Source organism: Neoarius graeffei, chromosome 10 (genome assembly GCF_027579695.1).
Source record: "Neoarius graeffei isolate fNeoGra1 chromosome 10, fNeoGra1.pri, whole genome shotgun sequence".
Taxonomy (NCBI): Eukaryota; Metazoa; Chordata; class Actinopteri; order Siluriformes; family Ariidae; genus Neoarius; species Neoarius graeffei.
The window spans coordinates 25,447,373-25,475,019 of NC_083578.1; the positions used below are offsets into that span (position 1 = coordinate 25,447,373).

A 27,647-nucleotide genomic window follows, 5' to 3' on the forward strand; every position below is an offset into this window, starting at 1 on the left:
CAAATTACAAGTTTGTTAGTAATCAAGGGCATAACTCTGGTAAAATTTGCCCAAATTTCAATATGTGTATAACGGTCATGTATCAAAGCCTTTTGCCAAGTTTGGTGAAATTCCTCCACAAACTGTGAGAGGAGTTGATTTCAGAAGAACGTACACCCTCATGAAATTGTCAAAGTACAAGTTATTTAATCAAAAGGTCAAAACTCTGGTCAAATTTTCACAAACGAAATTAAATCGCAACATGCGTATTACCGGCATATAACAAGGCCTTTTGCCAAGCTTCGAGAAATTTGTCCAAAAATTGTGAGAGGAGTTGAAGTCAGAAGGCAAGCACACCTTCATGAAATTGTGAAAGTACAAGGTTGTTAATCAAGGGCTGTAACTCTGGTAAAATGCGACCGAATTTAATGAAATTACAATATGCCTAGTACCGACATACAACAATGCCTTTTACCAGGTTTGGTGAAATTCCTCCAACAACTGTGAGAGGAGTTGATTTCAGAAGGGAAAAACACTCATGAAATTGTCAAAGTATAATTTTGTTAAATCAAGGGCTGTAACTCTGGTCAAATTTGACCTAATTTAACAAAATTACAATATGTGTAGTACCGACATATAACAATGCCTCTTGTCAAGTTTCGTGAAATTCCTCTAAAAATTGTGAGAGGAGTTGATTTCAGAAGGTCAGCACTCTTCCCGGGATGGACGTCGCCACGACATAATCCCACTTCGGGCCTTTCAGCCAGCGGGGGATAATAAACTCCAAAGAGTAACTGTCGCATGCTTCTGTAATAAATGCAGGTGTCATAAAACAACAGTAGACAAACTTTTCTCTTACTGATAGCTTGATCAGCTGGGGATCATTTATTAAAGTGCTATGTAAAAAAAATTCAAGACCCATTTAGATTATGTTCTGAAAAGTTACATTAAAAAAAAAAAAAAAAAGACCCGATGAAAGGGTTGATGTGAAAAGATTGGACAATTCCAACAAAAACCAATGAATTTTTTTAATTAGGTCATGTCGAAAGCAGATTTGAAAGAATGAGACACTTCATTACACCGCAAGCTCGGCTTTGCCCCAAGAAATTCTTGCACGCAAATTAATTCTCTCCTGAGCATCTTACCTCGTCATTCCCAGAAGATCAACCATCTAATGATGTCAGTGAGAGTAATTAAGACTGATCATTTTGGTTTCAGAAAAAGTAGTAGCTACTTAACATTAGGTCAAAAGATTTCGAGAGCAAGAATTCATAAAGAGGGCAGCTCTTACAGTAAGTAACATAAACCAGGACAACAACAGCATGACTTACAGAAGCCATTTAACGAGTAGAGTACATGACCATGACATTATTAATGAGAACGACAGTGCAACTTTCTTCATACGTTAAATAAAAAGATTGGGCGCGTCGGAGAGGGAGAATGAATGTAAACAGATTATTCCTCGTTTTCTTCTTCTAGAACAGGGCACGTGTGGCTGAACTGACCTTTAACAGCCTTTAATATAGTAGTAAACTAGACCAAGTGCACGTGACTGCACGAAGCACAACGTAGTAACACAAAATAAGTTCTTTTGAGAAAAGTCTTTCTGTGGTAGAGAAGCCTGTTCAATGTTTTCAGACGTAAAGCTAAAGTTTAGTGAAAAGGACACTTGAAACTGCAGGCTGCCTCATTATACTTGATTCAAAACTCAGCAGACGTCATCATTATAAGTTGTAAGAAGGTGATGGAATTGGGGAAACAATAACCGGTAATCATAATTCCTTAATAAAATATTGCTCAAAACCATACATCTTAGAAAAGAAAAGAGGAAACACAATGGTCCTAACAGACCTGGAATGAACTATTCCAGGCTACTGGAATGATCTCAGGAATCAAATACTTCTTGGTGGTTGTTTACCTGCAAGACTTAAAATTATACAGTAGTTTCCTTGACCCAAAAAAAATTTAAAAAAAAATTGTACAAGCTTTCTTGTGCAGTGCCCTGCACAAATGAGTCCCTCTGGCCTTATTTATTTCTAGAATATCTTTAACTATGATACACAAATCTAAGCTGTTATTCCACAAACCAGTAAGGATTTCTAACGTTCTATGTAATTTAAGGCACGAATTTGACTGATATCCAGTTATTGCTGTGGTGCTTAAACGCTCCTCATGCATGAGCCAACGATACCTGATGTTTCACCTCTTTATACTGTGTCATCATTAAACTACTCTAATATTCCTGGCAGCTTATGACCGTTGTCTCATACACCATCTACAAATTGGAATAATTCTTCTTTTTTTTTTTTTCCTAAAAATTGTTACAAACGCACAAAATTGACCAAGAAGCAACAGCTTCACAAAAGTCTGTGGTTAAAAGTGGGACGACGTATCCCAGTGATAGGCATTAAAAAGAAGAAAAATGAAACAAAGTGCTCCCGAGCAAATACTCAAAACTCCTCTTCTTCTGAGCTCAGGTGGCTCTGCTTCTTGCGCACGTTCCAGTGCAAACACTGAGCCAGACTTTCAAACCAGTCGTTCACTGGGTCCCGGAAACAGATGGATGGGACGGGGAAGCACGATGTGGTGATGGTGATGCTGGAGAAAGAAGAGAGAACTGTAAAGCTCTAATTCTACAACGGGCAACCCAACTTCAGTTCAAATCTTGTTAGAAAAACAAACCAGCTCAATTGTGAGCTGTTGCTCACTTACGTATCCCCCCCCGCTTATATCAGAATGCAAGCAATCGAAGGAACAGGACGCTTATTATGAATGTTGACTTCAACAAATAATTCACCCTGAAACAAGTAAGTAAAGAGCAGTGTCTCTCCCCAGGGATTTCAAACAGCATCCTGGTAAACTGTCATTTTTGAAATAGCATTTTGCTTCTTGAAATAGCATCAAAATCCACCCTATATGTTTCGTAAATACATTCAGTCGGTAAACAGGAAGTCGATGTGTGACAGACCTGAAAACGGTACACGCGGTATAGAACCCCAAGCTGAAGCTCGGTACCAAATATCAAGCAGTTGTGATTTGTAGTTGCTGAGAAAAAAGTGTTAGGAAAATTTTTGTAAATCCACCCTATATGTTTCGTAAATACATTCAGCCGGTAAACAGGAAGTCGATGTGCGACAGACCTGAAAACGGTACACACGGTATAGAACCCCAAGCTGAAGTTTGGTACCAAGTGGCTATGATTTGTGGTTGCTGAGGAAAAGGGTGTTTTGGATGGATGGAGATAAACCAGCATCCCCCCCCCTCCTTCAGAGTGGGGGTATTTTAAAAAAAATAAACAAAACCCTGATGGACCATTTGGTAGCCCAGGCATCTGTGACAGGTCGTCCAGGATGAGTTTTTTTTTTTAAATATATAGTTGCCTGGTGGACAGGTAGGTTCAATAGGCAGAAAAACAATGGAACAATGCTAGTCAAGAAAACAAAAACATGAAAATATGACAAAAAGAGGAAGCTAAGAAGGTCACAGAAAATTCATAAATGTACATTTGGGGTCATTTGCCCAAAATGTTTGGGAACTAACCTGTTCTGAATCCCTCCACCTGCTACAATACAAATATTAGCCTGAGCACAATCTACCCGACAGCAGACAGACTCTTACTCATCAGATTAATTAGTTTGCACAGATAATAGACAAATATTTTCAGAGCCAGGAACACAGTGGAATGTGGACAGACTGTTGAACCCAACCGAGCGAAGCAAAGCGGTCATATAACATCTCTTGCTAGCATGACACGCAATCAGCTAGTTGTTAAAACAGATGCGTGCTAAACGCCATAATTCAAAACACTGTCCAACAACTTGCTTATTTCCCTTAGTCCCAATTTCTTTGCTGAGTTAATTTCATATCAGGCAACCAAAACATGGGACTGGACAGTTTATCAGGCTTTGCACCATCACCTGACCCCATCGCAACGGTAACTATACCGCCATGACAGGAGGCAGCTTGTAGTGCTTCATTCAGACGAGCTAATCGTTACTTGTTTGGTAGGGGAAGGTTTTGCTGCGTTTTTGGATGTGCAAATCGTTCTGAACGAAACAAAGACATGAGATTTTTTTTATTTACCAAAAGTAAAATCATTGGGGGGGGGCTAAAGAGATTTTGAAACGTACAAGGGAAAAATGGCTCACAAAACATTCGATGGGACTGTGTGTCGGGCAGAGAGGTCAAAAACCCCTATGGTACGCTCACTCCATTTCCATGAAGGTAAGAATTCAATTTTTTTTTTTTTAAATAATTTCGGAAGTGCAGCGAGGTGCTCATTCTTGTACATAGAGGTGAACATGAGCATTAGAGACAAAAGAAAGCAAAGTGCTCAAGCTCATGTTTACCTCACTGTATAAAAATGAGTACCTAACGGACTTCTGGTGGAGCGAGCGCCTAAGATGGCCGCGTAGGGGAATCTGCTACGAAACTGTTCACCTACCAATACCCCCTCCTTTAATAATGACTGACATATCCTAAATACAGAAAATAAGTGTGTGGAGGATTGTAACTTCATATTAATATGCAACCAGTACAAAAAACCCTTACACAGTACCGCTTGAGAAGTGTAACTCGACAGACCCAGGAGGGCACAGAGCATATGGCAGCTACCCTGGACCTACACCACAGATGGATACCGCAGCTGAGCTAACAAGCATTAAAACGCTGCTACAAGGCATCTCATCCAGTATGAGCAGGTTAAAAACAGGGATGGATGCAGTTCAAACGGCTGTGGAGAAACTGGGAATTCGAGTGGCTGAAGCTGAGACTCGTATTTCGGCCCTTGAAGATCAAGGCCAAAGCCTGAGTGTCGCGGTGAACACGGCTACCAAAACAATCGCCCAACTTCAGGGAGAAAATAACATACTTAGAAGACGCCGGCCGCCGTAATAATGTCCGTACAGTTGGAGTAGTGGAGATGGCCAAAGGAGGAGACGTGCAAAAGGTTGTGTGGACATTTTTGGAGGAAACATTGGATATCGAAATGGGTCCGGACCTCAAGATTGAGTGCGCCCACAGAGCAGGTCAGCGGGGCAACAGAGACCGGAATATACTGGTGCGTTTCCTGAGGTTTGGAGCTAGAGAAGCAGTGCTAAGGGCGGCCCGGGAATGGAGAGGCAAGCGGGTGTCCTTTTTCCAGGATCTTTCACAGGACATTATTCGGAGGCGCAAAAAGTTTGATGGAGTAAAGAGGCAGCCGCAGGAGAAGGGGCTTCGGTACACCATGTTATACCCAGCCGTGCTGAGAGTTGTGGCGGATAATATCCAGAATACGGTACCTTCACTTCTCCGGAGGAGGTGAGAAGCTTCATTTCTAAGCGAGCCTCATGAAGATCCCAACGTGACACGGAGGATATTATTGATTACAGGAGATGTTGGGTGAGCCGTTTCTAAGCTCCGTTTAGAGGACATGAATTCCTCAGGGATGAGAGTGGGTGGTCATCAAAAAAGCAGAAAACAAGATGGCGCCCGAAGCCAACCGGGGGTGGGGGTCTTCAAGATGCCCCCCCAGAAAATTTTGAAAAATAAGGCTTTACAAACCACTTATCCTCCAATCTGAGCTGTAGTAGATAAACCATCTGTTGTCTTTTTTTATATATTTACATGAAAATATGTTTCAAATCAATAGGAGTATTGTTTGAATTCAAGATAAAATCACATTCTACATTCAAGGGTATGGTTATAATTCATGATCAACAAAAACGACAAACTAAATTCACATTAAACTTAAGTTTTATTAATTATCAAAATGTTCATATATTAAATAAAATTTTAGGGTGACTGACCTTTTCTCCCTATGTCCTCATTAGTTGCATATGATTTCTTCAAAAAGTCTTTTGAAATATTTAAGTTTTCAAAACTGTCAGCATTAATTCAGATTTACTGACTATCATATACATGTTTAATGTACTAAATCAAACGAATGCTAAGTTTATGGGATAATGTCTATGTACACTGTATACAATTATTTATAGTTCACAGTCACTTCTCATTTTCATTTAATCATTTCGACGACCTCTTCAGCCTTTTGGCCAAAGACAAAAGCTTGTCAGTCCTCTCTCTGTTTTTTATACCAGCATCGATTTCACGTACCTTCGCTTCGTCTCGCTTGTCAATTGTATTCGGCATTTTGAGTAAAAAAGACGATACGAAAGAGAAACGCATTTTTGAAGAGCAGCGACGATGAACATGTGCAAGTTTCGATAAAATAGAACAGATGCGAGTACTTTTGTAAGAACTGTTATGATTGGCTTTTGTTCTCTCTCACACTCTTGTAAGAACTGTTATGATTGGCTATCATGCTCTCGCCAGCGATGTTTTGGCCAATTACATTGTAGATAACACGTATTCTACCGCGAGACTTAGCGAGACTAAAGATGGTGAAAATGTAAACATGTAACATCATTGTAGGAATGAATTACGCTTGAGTATCACGAAGGAACATACCCCAACCCCCCTCAATAAATGGAAAAAAAAAAATCTCAACGGATTTGGCGTAATATAAAAAGGTTGATTTTTACTCAGAAAAAGCGGAAATCCGCCGAAAAGCAGAAAACTCTCATCCCCGATTCCTGTTCTTTATAAGAATTAGGTGGTGGACTCATTTGGTTGCTTGTACAAAAAATACACACCTAGTTAGGTTCTGTATATGATAATAGGTGTGTGCATTTGATAGGGATGGAGGAGAAGGGGAAGTGTTCGGTGGGTCAGGACTCTGAGTTTCACGGACGTACTAGTCTGTTGTTTTGGTTTAAGGCATTGTGGAGAACCACTTTGTTTTCTTGAGGTTTTCACATGTGTGTCTCAGACCCCGTCCACACGTAGCCGGGTATCTGCTAAATCGAAGATATTTTTCTACGTTTTGGCCTGTCATCCACATGAAAACACATCAAAAACGAATATTTTAAAAAACTCCGGGCAAAGTGAAGATTTTTGAAGACTCCGTGTATGCCTTTTCGTGTAGACAGAGATAACCAGAGTTTTGCGTTTTAGAACGTCACAATCTGCGCCAAAAAAATGACAAATCTGCCCTGACGTCAAACATGCGACCTTTGTTTACTGCAGAAGCCAGATTAAGCATGGACAAAGAGTAATGGATCGGAGTAGTGCCTTGAAAGCGTTAATTATTGTGCAGGTGCTATTTACATGTTTAATTTTAGAAGCCCAACTACTGCTCCAAAAACAGGGTCAATATGTCCACATATTTGCTTTGACAAGATTCCCAATCAACGTTTTCTTGTGTCTTTTGAAGTTTATACTCCAAAATTGTGTTTAGAAGCAATTCTGTCTCCGAGTCTGTCCAGACGAACGAGCTTGGCGTCATGTTTTATGTTTAGGTGGAAGTGACGCCAACAGAGGGCTATTCTGATGTGATTAGGGGGTAGGATTTGGGGAAATAATGCCATCTACAGGTTTGGAATGCTTATGAATGTGATTGAAAACGCAGATGTTCGGTTATGTGTGGAAGGGATTTTTTTCGAAGACGAGGTGGTGTGGATAAAACATTTTTATAAACGGAGGGGGGGAAAATGTTCGGTTTTAAAAATACCCGGCTACGTGTGTACATGGCCTCAGTTTCTGTGTGTGTTTTTTTTTGTTGTTTCACATGTGCACGTTTCTTAAACAGGGAGACATTAAATTCAGGTCGTTTCTCACATTACCACCCTCACTGATATGTATCTCAGAGCTTGATGAGATGGTCGAGGGTAAAATAGTAGATGTTAATATGGCAGACATGCTCAAGTTACTATCGTGGAATATTAAAGGGGCGAATCTTGCTATTAAGAGGAAGAAACTTCTATATCTAAAACAAAAGAAGGTAGACATCTGCTTTTTGCAGGAGACTCATTTAAATAATGAAGAGTCAACCAAGTTACAAAGGGATTGGGTGGGTAAAATATTTTATAGTGCCTACTCATCTTGCCAGCGGGGTGTATGTATATTGTTCCGTAAAAATCTAAACATTACTATCCACAAGCAACTCTCGGACAGGGAAGGCAGGTGGGTGGCTGTCAGTGTACATCTGTTTGGCAGTAGATGCTCTCTTATTAATATCTATGCACCAAATATAGATTCTCCAATTTTTTTGCTGACATATGGAATGTTGTGAAACAAATGGGGCATACTTACGTTATTATTGGGGGGGATTTCAATCAGGTTAGAGACCCGACTCTAGATAAGTCAAAAGTTGCTAATACAAGATTAGTATATAAATCTCGAATAGCTATTGATGTTTTAGAAGAGGAGATGGGTCTAGTCGATATTTGGAGGATTTTACACCCCCAGGAATAGGGAGTACACCTTCTACTCTAACCCACATGCTTCATATTCGCGTATAAACTATTTTCTAATATCTAAACAATTAGTGAGTATAACTGTTACTGCTTCAATTGGTAATATTGTATTGTCAGTTGAAGTGATGTCAGGTTCAGGGTCCTTATTTCAAACCCCTAGAAGCTGTTGGAGACTCAACACCTCGCTGCTCCGAAATGAAAAATCCTGTAACTTTATTAGAAAGGAAATGATTGAGTATTGGGAATTTAATGAACGGTCAACTTCTAACCCAGGTCTAGAATGGGTCGCTTAATACAACACTGCTCCTATTTGAAAAAACAAATCTGCTATACAATTACTTGAATTGGAGAAAGGAATTAAAGATCTTGAAAAAATACATGCGTCCCAGTTAGATCCAGCAGTGTTTACACAATTAAAGGGGTACCAAATATAATATATACAGCTGCTGATGTGACAAAAGTAACGTATTCTTAAGTATTCTATCAAATTTATGTACTAGAAAACAACGAAATATCTTGGTAATTGTAAACATAATAGTCGGTACGCTAAATGGCACAAGAGTCGCCATTTTTAAAAGACCGTGACGTCAGCGCTACCCACTGCACTAGGAGAGAAGCGTGTAATCATGGCGTCGGGCGCATCAAGTGAAAGCGACAGCTCTGTCGAATCATACGAAGAGATCCCGCAAGACGCACTGCAAGCAGGCTATGGCTTAGAAGGGTACCAGTTTGAACCTAGGAGAGGTACTCTCGACTCCGGTGATGACGAAAGAAGAGAAGAAAGCTCGAACTCGCTTGGTGTTTTTCAGCGGAAACGAGTGAAAAGACACGTCTGGAGGATCGTTATGCTTTCCATCGGTCCTGTTATTACACCCGAAAGCAACACACTGTGGCATTGTGTAGCCGATCACTTACAATTCATCCTACTTTCCGATTCACACGTGCTATTCCCAACCTCAATGAGCCAACACAACTGGGCACATACATACGTCATGAGAAAATGAACGTGCATTCTGATTGGATAAAATTAATATCATGGCGGGCTGTTCAAACTGCGGAAATAGTTTGCTCGAGCTACTTTCAAAACACTATAACTTTCCAACCTTAGAACAAAAAACTTTTGTAAGTCTTGAATAAGGTTCGTTAATGTGTGTTTTATTGTTATATTTACTCTATATATTGCCCTCTGTTCCCCTTTAAATAAAATGAAACTGGAACTAAACTCTATCCTACAGAAGAAGGCAGAGTATGCATTGTTTCAGTGTAGACAGAGGTACTACGAGCAAGGGGAAGCGGCAGGGAGATTTCTGGCCCAGAGATTAAAACAGCAATACAGTCACACTTTAATAACTTCTGTGGAGAATGAAAAACGGACCTTCGCAACTGACAGCGGGGAGATTAACGAAACATTTAGGGTATTTTACCAAAAACTGTATTCGTCACAGGGCACAGTAGACCAGGATGAAATAGACAAGTTCTTATTACAGGTGCATCTGCCGACCTTGTCCGAGGAAAAACAAAAAAGAAATAGGGGGAGATATTACATGAGAAGAGGTTCAGCAAGCCATAAGAAAAATGAGCTCTGGGAAGTCCCCTGGGGATGATGGGCTACCGACAGATTTTTATAAAGAATTTGTGGACGTGATAGTATTCAGGGATGCAACTGAAAGGGGCAAGATGCCAGAAAGCATGCAATCGGCAGTAATTACTCTGATACATTAAAAAGGTAAAAATGCGCAGCAATGTGGAAGCTACCGCCCAGTGTCTCTAATAAATGTAGATGCTAAAACCAGGGCTTTGAACCAGAATTTTTTTCCTATTGGTTCGTTCCGAACAGAAACGGAATTTTAACGTTTCCGGTTTTGGGTTCCACCATTAAATAGACGTTCCCGAACTGGTTAGAACAAAAAAATTTCGTTCCCGGAACGGTTAATTACGTTCCCTGTCAGCTGTTTAACAAATGGCTATAAAATTATGTCTCTGTCTCATCCAGCTTAAGCCAAATGTAGGCTAATTCTATTACAACCTTCATTAAATAAGACAAGAAATAATTCAAAACAATTATTATTTCAAATGTTGGCGATTTGGATTCTCAGTACGTCTTCCCATCTACACAAACAGAAAAAGTGCCAAAAATGAAAGATAATTCGTTTAGTGTGTTACCAAAGGCTAGTCAGGCCCTATGCATTGATAGGCTAACAGAGGTTAACGTCATTTAACGTGGACAAATATATTGATATCGTGTTTGAAATTGACGTTTTTGAATAACGATAGACTGCAATATTTACCTCTTATTTAAGATGTGGAGACGTGATAGTAGTCCACCCTCCCGCGCTCTCCATTCAGTCAGCGAACGTCACACAGGAAGTGAACCCCAGCGGGTCATAGAAACTTGCGCAGGAGAAGAATGACTTTTTTACTTGTAGGCTATGGAAACTTTGAGGAACGAAATAAAAACCGGTATTAACCGGTTACCATTATTTTTAATAAGCGTTTCTGTTCCGGAACATAAAAAATAAAAGTTTCTGGTTTTGTTTCTGTTCCATGTGAAATAGAAAAAGTTCCCGGTTTTCGTTTTTGTTCCTTGAACCGGTTCAAAGCCGTGGCTAAAACATTGGCCAAGATACTAGTACCTCGCTGCACTTCGTACATCTGCGAGCCATTTTCCCCTTCTACGTTTAGAAATCTCTCTAGTTTGTCTGACGTCTTGGTTTCGTTCAGAACGATTTTCACATCCAAAAACGCAACAAAACCTTCCCATACTGACAAATAACAACTCCCTCGTCTGAATGAAGCACTACACTGAAAGAAGTCAACACGTCCATTGTGAACTTTGCTTCTTTCCATTGGCATGGCAGCTACAAGGCTAGTGTAATAATAAGTAAGGTAAATGTCTGCCATGTGTTATCTGCATGCCTAAATTATTCACATCCGTTATAACTACAGGATCAGTTTCACCTTTCGAATGATCATGTTTCTAGGACCGAGTGCAGCACCTGACCAACTGGTTTTCATCATACCAATGTGTGTCCTGGTTCCATTGTCTTCCAAACCTGATACTGATAAGCCTCCTGGCCAGGTATGTACTGCATGTAGAATATTTTTGTTGTTCTTGGATACCAGATACAGGTAATATTTGTAATTACTCGCTGTACGTGTCTTTCACGACATACATGTAGCTACATACAGTACAGTCAGGGCCGCTGACAGCTTTGTCTGGGCCCGGGACAAAATGCTCTGAATGGGCCCCCCCTAACAACCCCCCCCTCCGGGCCAACACACACACACACACACACACACACACACACACACACACACACACACACACCTCTCTTATCCCAGTCTCTACTCACTCCAACCCTTAAATGACAGGTATTCAAAAACCATTCAACAACCATTTCATTTTAGCATTTCAACATTTTTACAGTTTTAACATTTTAACAATTCCTTAGTCTGCAACTATTCAGGTGCGAAATGCAATGCGCCGGACTTTTGTTGTGCGTGCGTGCGTACTGTCCAGTGTGAAAAGCAGAGAAGAACACACCGCTCGAGAAACGGCGGGATATGATTGCGGGCTAATGTGAATACTCTTAGCTTCAATCAGATATATGAAACACAATGTTATTAAGCCGTTGTGGTTATGAAATGATTCAGTGCCCTGTGCGTTTGATATGGTGTTCAGTGTGACTTGCTCTCCCCTCGTTTGTAACATGAATTGCGGGCCGCGCGTGCCTTGGTTGGGGTTACTTTACGGGGCTGGAAAAAGTTGGCTGTGTCTTACCCAGTGATGGGAATAACTGCGTTTATTTCTAACGGCGTTACTTTTTTTAGTAACGAGTAATCTAACTAATTACTTTTTACATCGTTATAACGCCGTTCCCGTTACTTACAATAAAATACTATGCGTTACTTTATTAAAGCTGTTCTCATCTGGCACGCTGATCGTTCAGCCTTTCTTTACTCTGCTTTCGTGTGGGACGGGGAGACGCGAGACAACGGCACAGTAAGCCAATCAGAGTAGATTTGGACAACATACGTAGGTAGGCCACGCCTACTGCACTACTGCGCGCTCTTTCAATCGGAAGACACAGCGATGGCGAGCGGTCAGCCCAGCACTGTGCTTTCACATTGGAAATACAGCCATTGCTTTTCATTACTTGAAATAAAAGGCAAGAGTGTTTACGTGCAATGCACATTATGTCGAGGAACAAAGCGTTTGTCCTCGTCAGTGGCCAGTAATTAGTAACAATTTTAATAACTACAAAAATATATTACATTTGATAGATGTCTTATCTCACATTGTCCCACAAAAATATTAATATAGTGTAGATAACGTTACTAATTGGTTCTGTTAAGTGTCCATTTCAGTCATTAAACACATTTAACATTCACTTTTATTATGATTACACTAATTGAATTTGATTTTTTTTTGAGGGGAAACAAAATGTAACGGAATAATTACTTTCCCTCGTAATTAGTTACTTTTATGACAAAGTAACTCCGTTACTAACTCAGTTACTTTTTGGGAAAAGTAACTAGTAACTATAACTCATTACTTTTTGAAAGTAACGTGCCCAACACTGGTCTTACCTGGCTCAGCTGCCCCACTGCCTTTGCTAGTACCTGCTGCATCATCTGAATCTTTTTTTAAAATATTTATGCAGTGAGCCCCTGAGTCTCTTGGTTTCTTCCTCTCTTTTTCTCTTTTCTTTTCTGTGCTCCTGACTTATGCATGTTGGCAAATGGCACGCACGCTGATTGTCGAAGCGCTATGATCGAACGATGTCGTTTTTTCCCCTTAATCAAAGAGTCAGACCAAACCATTTTTGCATTAGGGGTGGTAGGGGGTTCTTGACGCCTTTTTCAAAGACAATAAAGGCAAAAGATCTAGAAATCATTTCTTGAATGCAAATATAGCACATTTCTCCCCCAAATCAACACATTTTGAAATGAAATAAAATAATCGCAACTTCATGAGAGCCCAGTTCTGGCCCCCCCCCCATTCCTGGGCCCGGGACAACATACCCGTTTGTCCCCCCCCCTGTCGGCGGGCCTGCGTACAGTGTACAGTACTGTGCAAAAGTCTTAGGCACCCCTTTTTTTAATACAAACTTTATTTCTATTTTATGACTTCTACATTATCGAGTCGGTACAAAAAGATTTTAGAGTCCAAACGTTCGTTTTCCAGCACAAAATTAAATGTTACAGGGAAAAAAAAAAACCAAAACTTTGTATCTGAGCAGCATATTACATAAGAGACGACTTTTCAGATTAAAAAAAAAAGAAAACATAATGAAAGCTACCAGGTTTTGGTGCAAAATGAAGAAGCGAGCGTGACAGTCAAAGTGTCCAGAAGAACTGTGGCTGGTTCTGTAAGATGCTCAGTAAAACCTACAGCTCATTTCCTTATCAAACTGCACTCATTATACCGGAGACTTTTTTTTTTTTTAAGAGCAAAGGGTCGTCTCACACCAAATATTGACTTTGTTTCATTTATTATGGCATACTGCTAATAGTATTTTTTAAATGTTGAAACATTTAATTATTTTTAAGCTATTTTAAGACTTTTGCGCAGTACTGTATATCTGGAGATTTTCATATGAACTCCTACTCCTAGTTTTACCAACAAGGTTAAGTCAGTAACTGCAAGGTTACAAACGTAATAAACCCTCACCTGTCTCCGTGTCCAATCTCCTGCCGTTTCCTCCCATCAAAGGAAACCCACGCGTTGTTTCTGGCCTCACATGACAGCATAATCTAAAGGCAGAATATCATAGGACAGTCAGTATTTTCACAAGAGCTCGAGAAATATACAATCAAAAAAAATACCATCCTCATGGCTGACGGTAAAGTTAAAACAGATGACATGATGGTGGAGATGAGGAGATCATGCTAATCTTTATTACATACACAATGTCACGTATACAAAAGGTCAAAAGGTACATTACGTAAGAACTTAAACGCAACAGGGTGTGCTGTTAGAAACAAGATCAACTGTGAGCTACTGCTCACTTAGGTATTCCCCCCCCCCGCTCTCATACAGCATCAAAATCCACCCTATATATGTTTCGTAAATACATTCAGTCGGTAAACAGGAAGTCGATGTGAGACAGACAAAAAAAAAAACGGTATAGAGATCTTGCAGTCACGTGACCGGAAAGTACACAACCGCCATCTTGTCGGTCAAAAACACCGCTGAATACTGCTGCACTCGTGTACAGAATGGATCAATTTCAACCGACGGACTACACGGCTCATTTTTCTAATGAACAGATAACTAGATACATGTCTAAAATAAACGATCTACAGATTAGTGACCCTTATGGCTTTCCGGACGGAGTTTTCACGACCGGATGTTGAACTGCCAGCGGAATACCCAGACGTGTATAATTACCTCATTAACTTTCCCTCGCTGTTCAGTGGTGAAGCACTGCGTGCCTATAAATCTCTGGACAGTTATCTTTACAGAAATTCAGGATTTGTCAGCGACTCAGATGTGGCATCTTGTAAACAAGAATCCTCATTGGATAGGTAAGTCACTTAAGTATTGAGTATAGCACTGACCAGCCGATTATAGAATAGAATAAGGTAATTCCAGCTGTAATTCCAAATCGTCCGTCTTGTTTACATGGATCTGGCGTTGGAGAGGTAAAGGCTTAGCAGTGGAGATTTGAGTGGCTGTTTTCTGAGCTTAGTCAATAGGCCGGCTCTGCAGCCTCGCTTTTGCTTCCGCTCCCGGCGCCGCCTCCTTCGCTTTGCCTCTGATAACAATCCACGGAGACCCCGCTGGTCTCGCTATCTCGTCTGGAATGTTGTGCATGCGATGGAAATCGCTACAAACCGTCATTTTCTGCTGGAAACCCATGTCCAGTAAGTCCATACGGTTGTAGTGGATATTGAAGTCTGGTACAGATGAGCAACACGCAAAAATACACACAAAAAACATAAACGTGCACAGGTAGGGAGAGCTTGTAGCCGCAGCCGTTGTAGTAGAATTGTATATAGTAGGGTTTTCCAGAAGAAAAGGTAGAAGTAAAAGCAGAAGTAGAACCAGAAGTAGAAGTAGAAGGCGGAATATGGCGTTTGACCAACAAGATGGCGTCTGTCACAATCTGGATCGGCTGTGACGTCACATGCAAGTGCTCCATACACGGTATAGAACCCCAAGCTGAAGCTCAGTACCAAATATCAAGCAGCTGTGAATGATTTGTAGTTGCTGAGAAGAATGTTACGAAAAATTTTGTAAATCCACGCTATACATTTCGTAAATACATTCAGTCGGTAAACAGGAAGTCGATGTGCGACAGACCTGAAAACGGTATACATGGTATAGAACCCCAAGCTGAAGTTTGGTACCAAGTGGCTATGATTTGTGGGTTAAAAATAAATACATTTTTTTAAAAATGGGGTGGTGTAATGTAAAGCAGAGTTACGTTCAGAGATTTATTTTATGCCACAGCACTTAGCCTAGGATTACCATTTATTATAGAGCAATGTCATTTGTGTTTTAGACTAAAAGAACCCTACATGCAAAAGGTCCTAGCAAGTGCAAGAACATGACTATACAGCACAAAAAAAACCAGGGCGCTGAGTTTTTAACTCTGTTCTGTAGCCACGTCCCTGAATCTAATCACATGTCGATATGCTTCTTTTATACACCATTATTTCCTTTCCAGGAAGTTTCTTTCCTTTAGTCACCGCTTTCTCATTAGTCAAGCCCGGCTACCTAGAGGGGTCTGTAACATGGTGCCCTTTGCATCCTGGTAGATCATTTGTTATTATTCATTAAACTCTGATAAAGGGACAAAGTGCTTGAAATTTGTCCCTGGTGTATTGCGGTACCTTGAGCTCAACGCCAGCAGGGACAACTATGGGTCTGAAAGAGAGCGAGTGAGGACAGATTGGGGTGATCATGATGGCTGGGACATTGGGGTGGATCATGGAAGCTCCTGCTGCCACAGCGTACGCAGTACTGCCTGTCGGAGTGGACACGATCACTCCTGATGAGGTGGAGAAAGAAGATTAGGGGGAAATTGTAGTGGTACAGAAATAACTTCAGAACAGAAATAAGCTATTCATATGAAGACTGACCATCGCCTTGAACGGTGGTGATCAGGTGACCGTCCAGGTAAAGATCGACGTTCGAGAGGTAGGAGGAGGGACCTCGGTCCACAACGACCTCATTGAGCACCTGAGAGAGAGAGAGAGAGATGGAGACAGAATGTAGGTGAGGCGTAATTATACGGCACTTGATTCTTTTCAAGTCATCGTCACAAGGCTTTACCGAATGACTGCACACACTAACAAACCCGGTGACGTGTCCAGAGGGAATCTGTGGTCAACACGAACAAACCAGATGAATAGATCACCTATGTGGGGCCTCCACACACTGTTTGTAATAATGTATGTACACACATTACCTCAACAGAAAAGCACAATGGTGGCTTGTTAGAAAAACACACACACGCGTACGTTTTGGAATGTAGGTTGATCTTCACACATCTCGAAAGCTGTCTCAAAGCATAATCAGTCACTGTAACGTTCATTCTTAGGAACGCGACCAACAGGAAACTAAACCCAAGTATCGTCTTTCATACAGACAGACACACACAACTCTCTGTCCTGAGACTCTCAATGCCCCGTCACTTACTTGATATTGCATAGTTTTTCGGCCAGATTCGACTTCCCCGTTTGCGATGATTACGTTTTTCTCCTTTGGTCTGGTCTTCTCCCAGTTTTCTTTCACCACCTTTACTTTCAGTCGACTCCGCAGGATTATGGCTGCGTTGCCTGCGGAAACATGCACAGACCAAATGCAACCTTCAAAACTGGATTCCAAGCAAGTGACTAAAAACCACTAGTAGAAAATACTTTATTTAGAAAAGGAAAAAAGGGGAAGGGAGGAAGGAAGGGGGCTGTCAAAGTTAACCCATGAATATGGTACTTTCTTACCACTTTTTATTTTGGACACTTGGATTCTTTGAACTGCCCATAATTCATTCTGTAATATTCTATTACTGAATAATAAAAAAGCCAGGACTTTTTTCCCCTCTTTTTAAACAGCTATTGGATCTCCTGAGAAAACATTTACAGCACAATATACTGATAAATTGTCAAAGAAACTGTGCTTGCATGCTCCGACAACATGTCATGGGTGATGGTTAGAAATAAAATGATATCATCGCAGATACGTCAAAAGCCCAACCCAACACGACTGCCTCTGTCAACACCTGCCATTCCTACTGCACAGGTTAAAACAAGACATAAGGAGATGACATATCACCCTCCGGTCCCCACATGAAACCCGACTCCAAATTTTCCCAAGTTGAACTGGTTGCCATGGAAATACGGGAAAAAAAAAAAAAACAAGAGAATGCTCTGAGAGCACAATATCCCCCGCTGGCAACGATATCTAAGCTATACTTGCTTAATACACCCTCATGAAATTGTCGAAGTAGAAGGGCCATAACTCTGGTAAAATGCAGAGATGCCTACCCCAAATTTTGAATTTCAGTCTTCTTGAAAACATTTTTCAGTATTTTGGAATGACTTTCAGTAACATTAATTTATGCGCATTTCCATTATAAAGAGGTATATATACCAATATGTTTAACATTTAAATTATTAAAAAGAACTGTTTTGTGTGAATTGAATAAACAAAACGCGAGCAGCCATCTCAACTGAATTTCCACTCAACAAATTTCTAGAGCATACAATAGATCACATTTTTATAAATACAATAGTGTTCCCTGTTTGCAGACATTACGGTTGACTACCAATCATTGGTATTGAATGTAACTCCTCAAAAGTATTATATTATATTGCCTGGCAAAATGTTCTACCTGTTAACGGATTCTAATAAAATTAAAAAAAAATTTCTTATTTCATGCCAAAGAGAGTCCGACATTGTTATCTTAATGTCCCAATATATAAATACTTCAGCATAATGCTTCAGAAGAGACATTGAATAAAATGACATTTATAATTGCATTTAAAACAGTGGAATGATCAATTTTTTGCCACAATCCCAACAGCACTAATCATAAAATTCTGTTTTTGATCATACTACATGTCCATTTGCACTTGCAACACTGAAAAGACTTTGAATTAAAGAAGTACAGCCAGTGTCTGATATTTCAGTGAATAAAAATCATACATGTAAAAAGAAACTGAATAAGTTTAACTCACATTTCATGGCACTAATTGGCAAGTTCAACTCCAAGCACAGGTCAACCATCACCGCTTCAGCACGTGTCACGTTCCGTGTCTTTTCATCCACAGATTTCGTAAAAAACTGCTGGATACCCCCAGATTTACTTTCCGCCTGACTCGCCATTTCAGCATACTCCATATGTTTGTTTTTGTAGTTGACATGCCGCGTGCAGTCATCGCGACCACCATGAGTGATGTTAATGTCAGTTCTACACAGTTTGCAGTGCGCGTATCCATTGCCCTTTTGACTGGGTGTAATGCACGGCCATTCTACCGTATCGAAAATAGCGCGAACAAATGTGCGGAATCTGCGCATGTCTCACACAGCATGTGCGGAATCTGCGCACGTCACACACAGCATGTGCAGAATCTGCGCATGTCACACACAGCATGTGTGGTTGTTGTAAAAATAAATAGCCTAGCCGTGAATCGTGCATGGATTGAAAAAGTCGCTTGGACATTTAAAAACAACTCACTGGAATTTTTTAAGACTTTATAATAATTCCGTACAGAATAACACTGTTTGCCGTAACATCGTATTTACGTAACTTTTCCGTACGAAATACGGCCAATCCGTACTAGTAGGCATCTCTGTAAAATGCGACTGAATTGAACCAAATTGCAATATGCGTATTACCGACACGTAACAAAGAATCCTGTCAAGTTTCGTGAAATTCTTCCAAAAATTTTGAGAGGAGTTGATTTCAGAAGGTGAGTACCCTTCCAGGGATGGACAGACAGACGGACAGAAGGGCAGACATTGCCATGACATAATCTCCCTTCAGGCCTTTCTGCCAGCGGGGGATTTTATTTCTAAAAAAAGAAATATCACCGAGATCCCCAAATGTCAAAGGGCACAACTCCTCTTGGCACTTAACATAACTCAGGTTCTGTGAAAAAAAAAATTCAGAGTAGTTTTTGAGCTACCACATACTGCATCAATTACAGTATCATGGCTGCGTAGAAGAAGGGTCCAGGTACTGAACTATCCAGTCTGCAGTCAAGATCTTTCACCTATAGAAAACATTTGGCGCATCATAAAATGGAAGATACGACAAAAAAAAAAGAAAAGACTTTATTCATCACACATTTGTGAAATTTCCTCTCTGCATTTAACCCAGACCTGTGCTGCTGAACTGGGTGAACCACTCCAACGCATCTTCAACCTCAGCCTGTAGCTGGGGAGAATGCCAACCCTCTGGAAGACATCATGTATCGTTCCAGTTCCCAAAAAGAATCGGCCCAGTGAGCTGAACGACTTCCGACCGGTGGCACTCACTTCACATCTGATGATGTTGGAGCGGCTCTTCCTCAGCCTCCTCAGACCCCAGGTACAACATGCCCAGGACTGTCTGCAGTTTGCGTACCGGGCAGGTGTCGGTGTGGAAGACGCCATCCTCTACCTGCTACACCGAGCCCACTCGCATTTGGATAAGGGAACTGGCACAGTGAGGATCCTCTTCTTGAACTTCTCGAGTGCCTTCAACACCATCCAGCCCCTACTGCTTCAGGACAAACTGAACAGAATGCGAGTAGACCCCTGCCTGGTCACCTGGATCTCCAGCTACCTCACGGACAGGCCGCAGTACGTCAGGCTGAAGGACATCACGTCTGGCACTGTGATTAGCAGCACCGGAGCACCCCAGGGCACGGTGCTGGCCCCTCTTCTCTTCACCCTGTACACCACGGACTTCTGCTACAACTTGGAGCTGTGTCACATTCAGAAGTTTGCCGATGACATAGCCATCGTTGGGTGCATCAGTGACGCCTGGTGAGGGACTTTGCTGCTTGGTGCAGCAGGAACCATCTGCAGCTCAACACCTCGAAGACGAAGAAGCTGGTCATTGACTTTGGGAGGTCCAGACCAAGGTCGTGACCAGTTCTGATCGAGGGAGTCGAGGTGGAGGCTGTGGATTCCTACAGGTACCTCGGGCTGTGGCTGGACAGCAAGCTGGACTGGACTTGCAACACCAAACACTGATACAGGAAGGGACAGAGCAGGCTGTACTTCCTGAGGAGGCTGCGGTCCTTTAACATCTGCAGGAAACTCCTGTGGATGTTCTATCAATCTGTGGTCGCCAGTGTCCTGTTTTACACTGTGGTGTGCTGGGGGGCAGCACATCCAAGGAGGACACATCCAGGCTGGACAAACTGATCAGGCGGGCCGGTTCTGTGGTCGGCATGAAGCTGGACTCTCTGGTGACGGTGGCAGAGGTCTATGGACAAACTATTGAACATCATGGACGATGCCAGTCACCCTCTGCACACCGTCATCAGCAACCAGAGGAGCCTGTTCAGTGACAGAATGCTCCTTCCCAAGTGCAGGATGAACAGACTCAAAAACTCCTTTGTCCCTCACGCCATCAGACTGTACAACTCCTCTCTGGGGGGGAGGAGGGGTAACAGGAGGACAGAGGACGGGAAGGAGCAGTAGCCTAGCCTAACAATAAGCAATACCGGACAATGTGCAATATAAAGTGCAATATCTCTCCTGCCGCCCCCCCTCTTTTCTCTCTTTTTTCTTCTTTTTTTTCCCTCCTTCCCCATACCTTATTCTTTTTATATTTGTATATGTAAATAATTTATTTTAATTTATTTAGAAGTTTTCTCTATTTTCTCTGTAATGATGCTGCTGGAATCTTAATTTCCCTGAGGGAACCCGCCCAAAGGGATCAATTAAGTTTTATCTAATCTAATCCAACCCATCTGAAGCAGTGAACACACACACACACACACACACACACACACACACGTAAGCAATGAGCACACACACATATACCCAGAGCAGTGGGCAGCCATGCTAACAGCACCCGGAGAGCAGTTTGGAGTTAGGTGTCTCGCTCAAGGGCGCCTCATCCCAAGGCCGTCCCATATTAACTTAACTGCATGTCTTTGGAATGTGGGGGAAACCGGAGCACCCGGAGGAAACCCACACAGACACGGGTAGAACACGCAAACTCCACACAGAAAGGCCCTCGCCAGCCACTGGGTTCGAACCCAGAACCTTCTGGCTGTGAGGCAACCATGCTAACCACTACACCACCTTGCCGCCCAGAATTATGTGAAAGGGGAGAGCGCGAACACAGTCCCCCACTACCAGAAATTATGCAGTTGAGATTCCTGCATTTGAGGAATTCACAAAGGTCAGCACAGCCTGAGTGCAATGGCTGTGCCTCACTTTGGGCAAACCACCTTCTTGATCATGGTGTTGCCCCTGCCAGGTAAGTATGCAGCCAAGAGGAAAGAAAGAATGCATGAGATGCGAGATATCCAACCACTTCCAGCCTGTTATCTGTTCTGCATCACTCGGGTTGTGACGCAGGTCCTAAATGACTTGTCTTGACCGGGGATTAACCTGTGCTGACTCACTTGGATTGAATTGAGGGTTGTTTTACAATCAGGGTACGCAAGCTAAAAATCACATTTAACACTTATTATCTTCAATATCAAAAGGCTTGACTAAATAAACTTGGTTGTTTATTGTAGCCCTGTGATAACTCTATTTACCATGCAAAAAAAAAAATTTGGTGATAATGTTATTTTTGGTGAATGTATGGCAATATGTGTCATATTTAGCAAAATTACTCGTGTCATTTAGAAAAAGTGCTTTTTTGACCACAGATAGCTCCAAAAGGGATGCACTTAACCCTTTGATGCAAAACATGGGTCAAAAGTGGCCCGGCTGAGTTTTTATCTTCTATATCTTTGCAATAAATTAATTCCATCATTCAGTATTCAAGGTATTCCTCAATTAACTTGTTTTTGATCATCATACATCCTTATTTTATTTTTTCCTTTCTTACTTTTTGAATAAAAACCCTTTTTGTATCACTACCCTTCTAATGCACAACATGGGTCGACCTGCGTTCATTTTCCAGGTTATTTCATGTATGGCTGAGTGTTTCTATGATATACTTTTGAAATAAATTCATTTTGTCATTTACTTTTCCAAATTGCAGTAAATATCTTGTTTTTGTTTAGCACAAATCATCATTTTTATTTTTCCTTTCTTAAGTTATGAACAAGCACAGCTTTTGTAATTCTACATCAAGTTTACACACATGGGTCAGAAACGACCCGCATGCATTTACTACAGCGTTTGGTGGGAACTGTGAATTGTGCTTGTGTCAGACATTTCACAGCTCAGCACAGCGCCCTTTGCCCATCTAATACATGCAAGTAATGTTTTTCAATTGTTCTAACGTTACCTTAGAAAAAAATGGATTATGTTTAGGTTAGGCGGCACGGTGGTGTAGTGGTTAGCGCTGTCGCCTCACAGCAAGAAGGTCCTGGGTTCGAGCCCCGTGGCTGGCGAGGGCCTTTCTGTGCGGAGTTTGCATGTTCTCCCCGTGTCCGCGTGGGTTTCCTCCGGGTGCTCCGGTTTCCCCCACAGTCCAAAGACATGCAGGTTAGGTTAACTGGTGACTCTAAATTGACCGTAGGTGTGAATGGTTGTCTGTGTCTCTGTGTCAGCCCTGTGATGACCTGGCGACTTGTCCAGGGTGTACCCCGCCTTTCACCCGTAGTCAGCTGGGATAGGTTCCAGCTTGCCTGCGACCCTGTAGAACAGGATAAAGCGGCTACAGATGATGAGATGTTTAGGTTACCTTGAGAGTGAGTAGATTACTTGTAACTTTCTGACGAGTAATTACTATTAGCTACCGAGCTGTTGACATATTCTACTTTATTTAGCTAATTTTATTGTAGTTGGCTTAGCTAACGACATAGTTAATAAATAAATAACTGGCCCCATTCACTGCTAAAGTAATTACTTGAAACAAATTATTATTATAGTATTAAGACATTTAATTTTAAATCACACTTGGATGACCCATGTGTAGTAATATAAAAAGTATTTTTGTTCATAAAGTAGGAAAGATAAATTAAATTAATGATTTGTGGTAATTAAAAACAAAATATTTAAAGAATACTTGGAATATTCAATCATAAAATAAACTGATTTCAAAAGATAGAGCAAAGAAAAACTCAGTCAGCATGAAATAACCTGGAAAATGAATGCGGGTCATTTTTGACCCATGTTGTGCATTAGAAGGGGTGTGCATATGTTTTGCATCAAAGGGTTAAATCATTCTTTATACCATAAAACACATATTTGGTTCCATATCATTGGAAACATAGTTAAGTTTTAATGTTGAATGCAAGTAAGTTTTCAGACTATTTTGATCAAATTAGTATGTAATTGTGTCAAAAAAAAGTCCTCTCCGAGACAGCTAATTTTTCAATATAAAATAACATATCTAAAATGATTATTTTCATCCTAAAATGTGGTCAAGATATTGGGACATAAATATTAGAGACAACTAACACAAAGCTTACAGCCTTATATTTAAAAACACTATGGAAGTAGTGGATTCTGAATTGTCAAAAAAAAAAAAAAAAATGTCCTCTCCGAGAATCACTTCATTTGTTTCTCCCAGCCCTGCTTAAAGCTCCACTTAATCTTCTTTATCTTATAGCAGATTACACAAAACTACCATACACATGTCAAAAAATTACCTGAAATCTGTTCTTTAACTTGTCCTTCACTTAAAAACCGGTACAAGAACCAGTTTGAATCAATTTGAATTTTGGACCCCTGTGACACAAACTTTGTACCCTGATTGTAAAACAACCCTTGACAAAAGAAGGGTTGATCATTGCTCAAATAACCCCGGTCAAACACTCGCCTTTGGTTTGAAACAGGCAGATGTTTCCCAATAATAGATAAGTTCAGGATAGTTTTTACTATAATGCTTCCATAAATCAGTGTTGTATTGAAGCCACTAAACCTAAAGTCTGAGTCCAGTCTCAAGTCCCCGGTGTTCAAGTCCGAGTCAAGTCCAAGTCATTAAAAAAAACTGAGTCGAGTCCAAGAACAAGACTCCAACCACACCATTTGACGGTGGCTGTTTTAACGCCATTAACGTTAGTTTGTTCCTGAATATGACGTACCGTACGGTATGAACAGGTGAATGTGCTTCTCTTTGTCAGGGAGTGCCAAGTATACTGTCAGAGATGGTTGGGAGATGGATGTAAGTGCAGAAGGTGTGTTTATTAGTACAAGCCCGATTCCAAAAAAGTTGGGACAAAGTACAAATTGTAAATAAAAACAGAATGCAATAATTTACAAATCTCAAAAACTGATATTGTATTCACAATAGAACATAGACAACATATCAAATGTCGAAAGTGAGACATTTTGAAATTTCATGCCAAATATTGGCTCATTTGAAATTTCATGACAGCAACACATCTCAAAAAAGTTGGGACAGGGGCAATAAGAGGCTGGAAAAGTTAAAGGTACAAAAAAGGAACAGCTGGAGGACCAAATTGCAACTCATTAGGTCAATTGGCAATAGGTCATTAACATGACTGGGTATAAAAAGAGCATCTTGGAGTGGCAGCAGCTCTCAGAAGTAAAGATGGGAAGAGGATCACCAATCCCCCTAATTCTGCGCCGACAAATAGTGGAGCAATATCAGAAAGGAGTTCGACAGTGTAAAATTGCAAAGAGTTTGAACATATCATCTACAGTGCATAATATCATCAAAAGATTCAGAGAATCTGGAAGAATCTCTGTGCGTAAGGGTCAAGGCCGGAAAACCATACCGGGTGCCTGTGATCTTAGGGCCCTTAGACGGCACTGCATCACATACAGGCATGCTTCTGTATTGGAAATAACAAAATGGGCTCAGGAATATTTCCAGGAAATATCCAGGAAACAAGGAAATAAGGCTCGGTAATGTGTCAACAGTGCAACTCAATACTTTGCAAAGTAAGTGTGTTTTCACAGTTTTTTTATATAAGGCGTGCTAATTGTGCCTTAATCCTGTGCAGGTGCGAGTCATTTATGGTGCACGTGCGAGAGTCTGCTTGGCGCTTGCTGTCCAGAGCGTGCCCAAGAGTCTATCTGATGCATGCACCAACGCATGCAGGTGTGACACCCTTGCACGAAATTAGTACAAGAATTAATACAGATATATATATATCTTACGGCAAATTAATATGGCGTGTTACAAAATATAAAGAAAAAATCCGAGTCCTCGTCTCTAGTTTATGAGTCCGAATGCAGTTAATGCACGAGTCCGAGTCGAGTCACGAGTCCTTAAAATTAGGGCACGAGTCCTGAACTCGAGTAATACAAGCCTGCCATAAACCTAAAGCAGCAGCCGGGTGATGAGTGCTTTTGATCCCAATGTCATTTTCTCTCTGATTGTGTTATAATACACAGGTTATACTCCTCTAAGAAAAGGGCACTATAACTGAGGAATCCTGAGTGTACAACTTCAGGGTTTGGCTGATGGGAAAGAAGCTTGCAAAAGGACAAAAGCTTCCTGGACTGGAAAAAACAAACAAAACAAAAGGAAGCAAAGTATGTAAAAAGGGGGAAAGATAAAGTAAATTCCTGTGACAGAGTCAGTGGAAAGCCCGGTACACTCACCTTCAATAACCTGTGTAACCTGAGATTGGTAGGTGTCGAAGTTAAAAGGTGTCAGAAAGCCCAGTGAGCCTAAATGGAAGGGCATAACTGGAGGTACGCTCTCCTAGAACACACAAAAATCACACAGTAATGCAAATGTTGGTGAAGCTAGACATTGTTCAGAGTTTGTCCTGTAGCATTTCTTTCCATAGTACTGATGGAGGTACAATAAATTCAGCAGCAAATCTGTATGGAGAGTGCCAATGAAAATGGCCAAGGCACCAGACCATAATACGTGTACCCTCCTTCTGACCTTGGCTGTACATATAGAGCCGGATATGACGACAAGATATTAGGGCTGTGCGATATATCGAATATACTCGATATATCGCCGAAAATTCTGTGCGCGATACATAAAATTATTATATCGTAACTATCGAGTATTTTATGGTCATCTTCCGACTTGCGTTCATTTCGTGTTTGTTTAAAACATCTCTCTGTCCCTCAGGCAGTAACGTGAGAGGCTGCCTAAGAGTAAAGAAAACAATAACGTCACGCACTCGCCAACCAATCCCGGGCGACATCTCGGTGCTGAAAGGAACTTCTGGGAAGATTTTCTAGTTTCGGTTGTGTTGCCAGATTGGGCGGTTTTAAGTGCGTTTTGGCAGTTTTGAACATATTTTGGGCTGGAAAATGTCAGCAGTATCTGGCAACACTGCCGGCGGGAAGATTTCCTAGTTTCGGTTTACAGCGCTGACTCAGTTCGTGCAATCGCTGATTTTGCATAGGCTACCGTGTAAGCTCTGTCAATTTCAGCGACAAATTAAAAATGGAAGCGGACGAATTGGTTCCTAAAAGAACTAGTAAGGGGTCAGTCGTCTGGCATTTTTTTGGATATCGCGAGGAGGACGTGGAGCAGCAAATGCCAGTTTGTAAAGTGTGCAAAAAAAACCTGCCATCACGAAAGGCAGCAGCCGGAATTCTACACATCTGAGAGGCAGAGCCAGAAAACATTCAGTTCAAAAGTGTGCAAAGAGAAAAATTATGTTTTGCAGATCTCTCTCTTCTCTCCCTCAATCTCTCTCTCTATTGTGAATGTTCCAGTGGTTCTCAGTAGTCAAGTTAATAGCTTGGAGATCTATTTTTTAAAAATAATTTAATGAATGAGCACTTTTCTTATTTAGGCTAAATGTCTTTCTCAGTGTTGAGTTTGCACTTTATTGGTTTGAGCTCTGAGCAGCTCTGTATTGTGTTGCCCCTTTGTTGCAATTTTCAAGACTGTTTTTGCAGTTTGTGCCACGTCTTTGTTGAATAAAAATAGTCTTATTTCAATTCAATTGTGATTAATCACGAACATGACAATTTAAAATGTGTTGTTGAAAACCACCTGTAAAGTTAACCAAGAATGTTATTTAATCTGCAGGGGTTGTAGTGAAAACAGTAAAGAGTAAAAGTTAGATTTCATGGGGTCCTTTAGAGGAGATTTCAATATATCGAGATGTATATCGTATATCGTGAAATGGAGAAAATGTATCGGGATATTCATTTTTCCCCCCATATCGCACAGCCCTACAAGATATCAATATTTAAAAAAAATAAAAAATAAAAAACCCTCCTATTATTCTATCCACATTCACTGGACATGAGCAACTGCGCACTCTGTTTGGTTACTCTACTACTAGGCTATCAGCTCATATACCGTGAGTAGAGAAAAACAAAATGGCGGCACGCATCAAGTC

The 27,647-nt window shown here is 41.0% G+C and overlaps 1 protein-coding gene and 1 non-coding gene across 4 annotated transcripts in view; both read right to left on the bottom strand.

Moving 5' to 3' along the window:
- Positions 1-992: 992 nt before the first annotated feature.
- The window catches only part of nadka (NAD kinase a), a 112,026-nt gene continuing 85,371 nt past the window's right edge, over positions 993-27,647 (bottom strand). For all 3 annotated transcript variants that reach the window (XM_060931622.1, XM_060931621.1, XM_060931623.1), the window contains 6 exons: positions 25,930-26,032; positions 16,927-17,066; positions 16,368-16,467; positions 16,119-16,276; positions 13,951-14,033; positions 993-2,577 (listed from right to left, as the gene is read on the bottom strand). In XM_060931622.1, coding sequence (XP_060787605.1) covers positions 2,430-2,577; positions 13,951-14,033; positions 16,119-16,276; positions 16,368-16,467; positions 16,927-17,066; positions 25,930-26,032 — 732 coding nt within the window. In that variant the 3' untranslated portion in view covers positions 993-2,429. The remainder of the gene's footprint in view (positions 2,578-13,950; positions 14,034-16,118; positions 16,277-16,367; positions 16,468-16,926; positions 17,067-25,929; positions 26,033-27,647) is intronic.
- Positions 21,554-21,717, bottom strand: LOC132893572 (U1 spliceosomal RNA). The gene has a single exon (XR_009655568.1). It is a non-coding gene; the product is annotated as a U1 spliceosomal RNA (small nuclear RNA).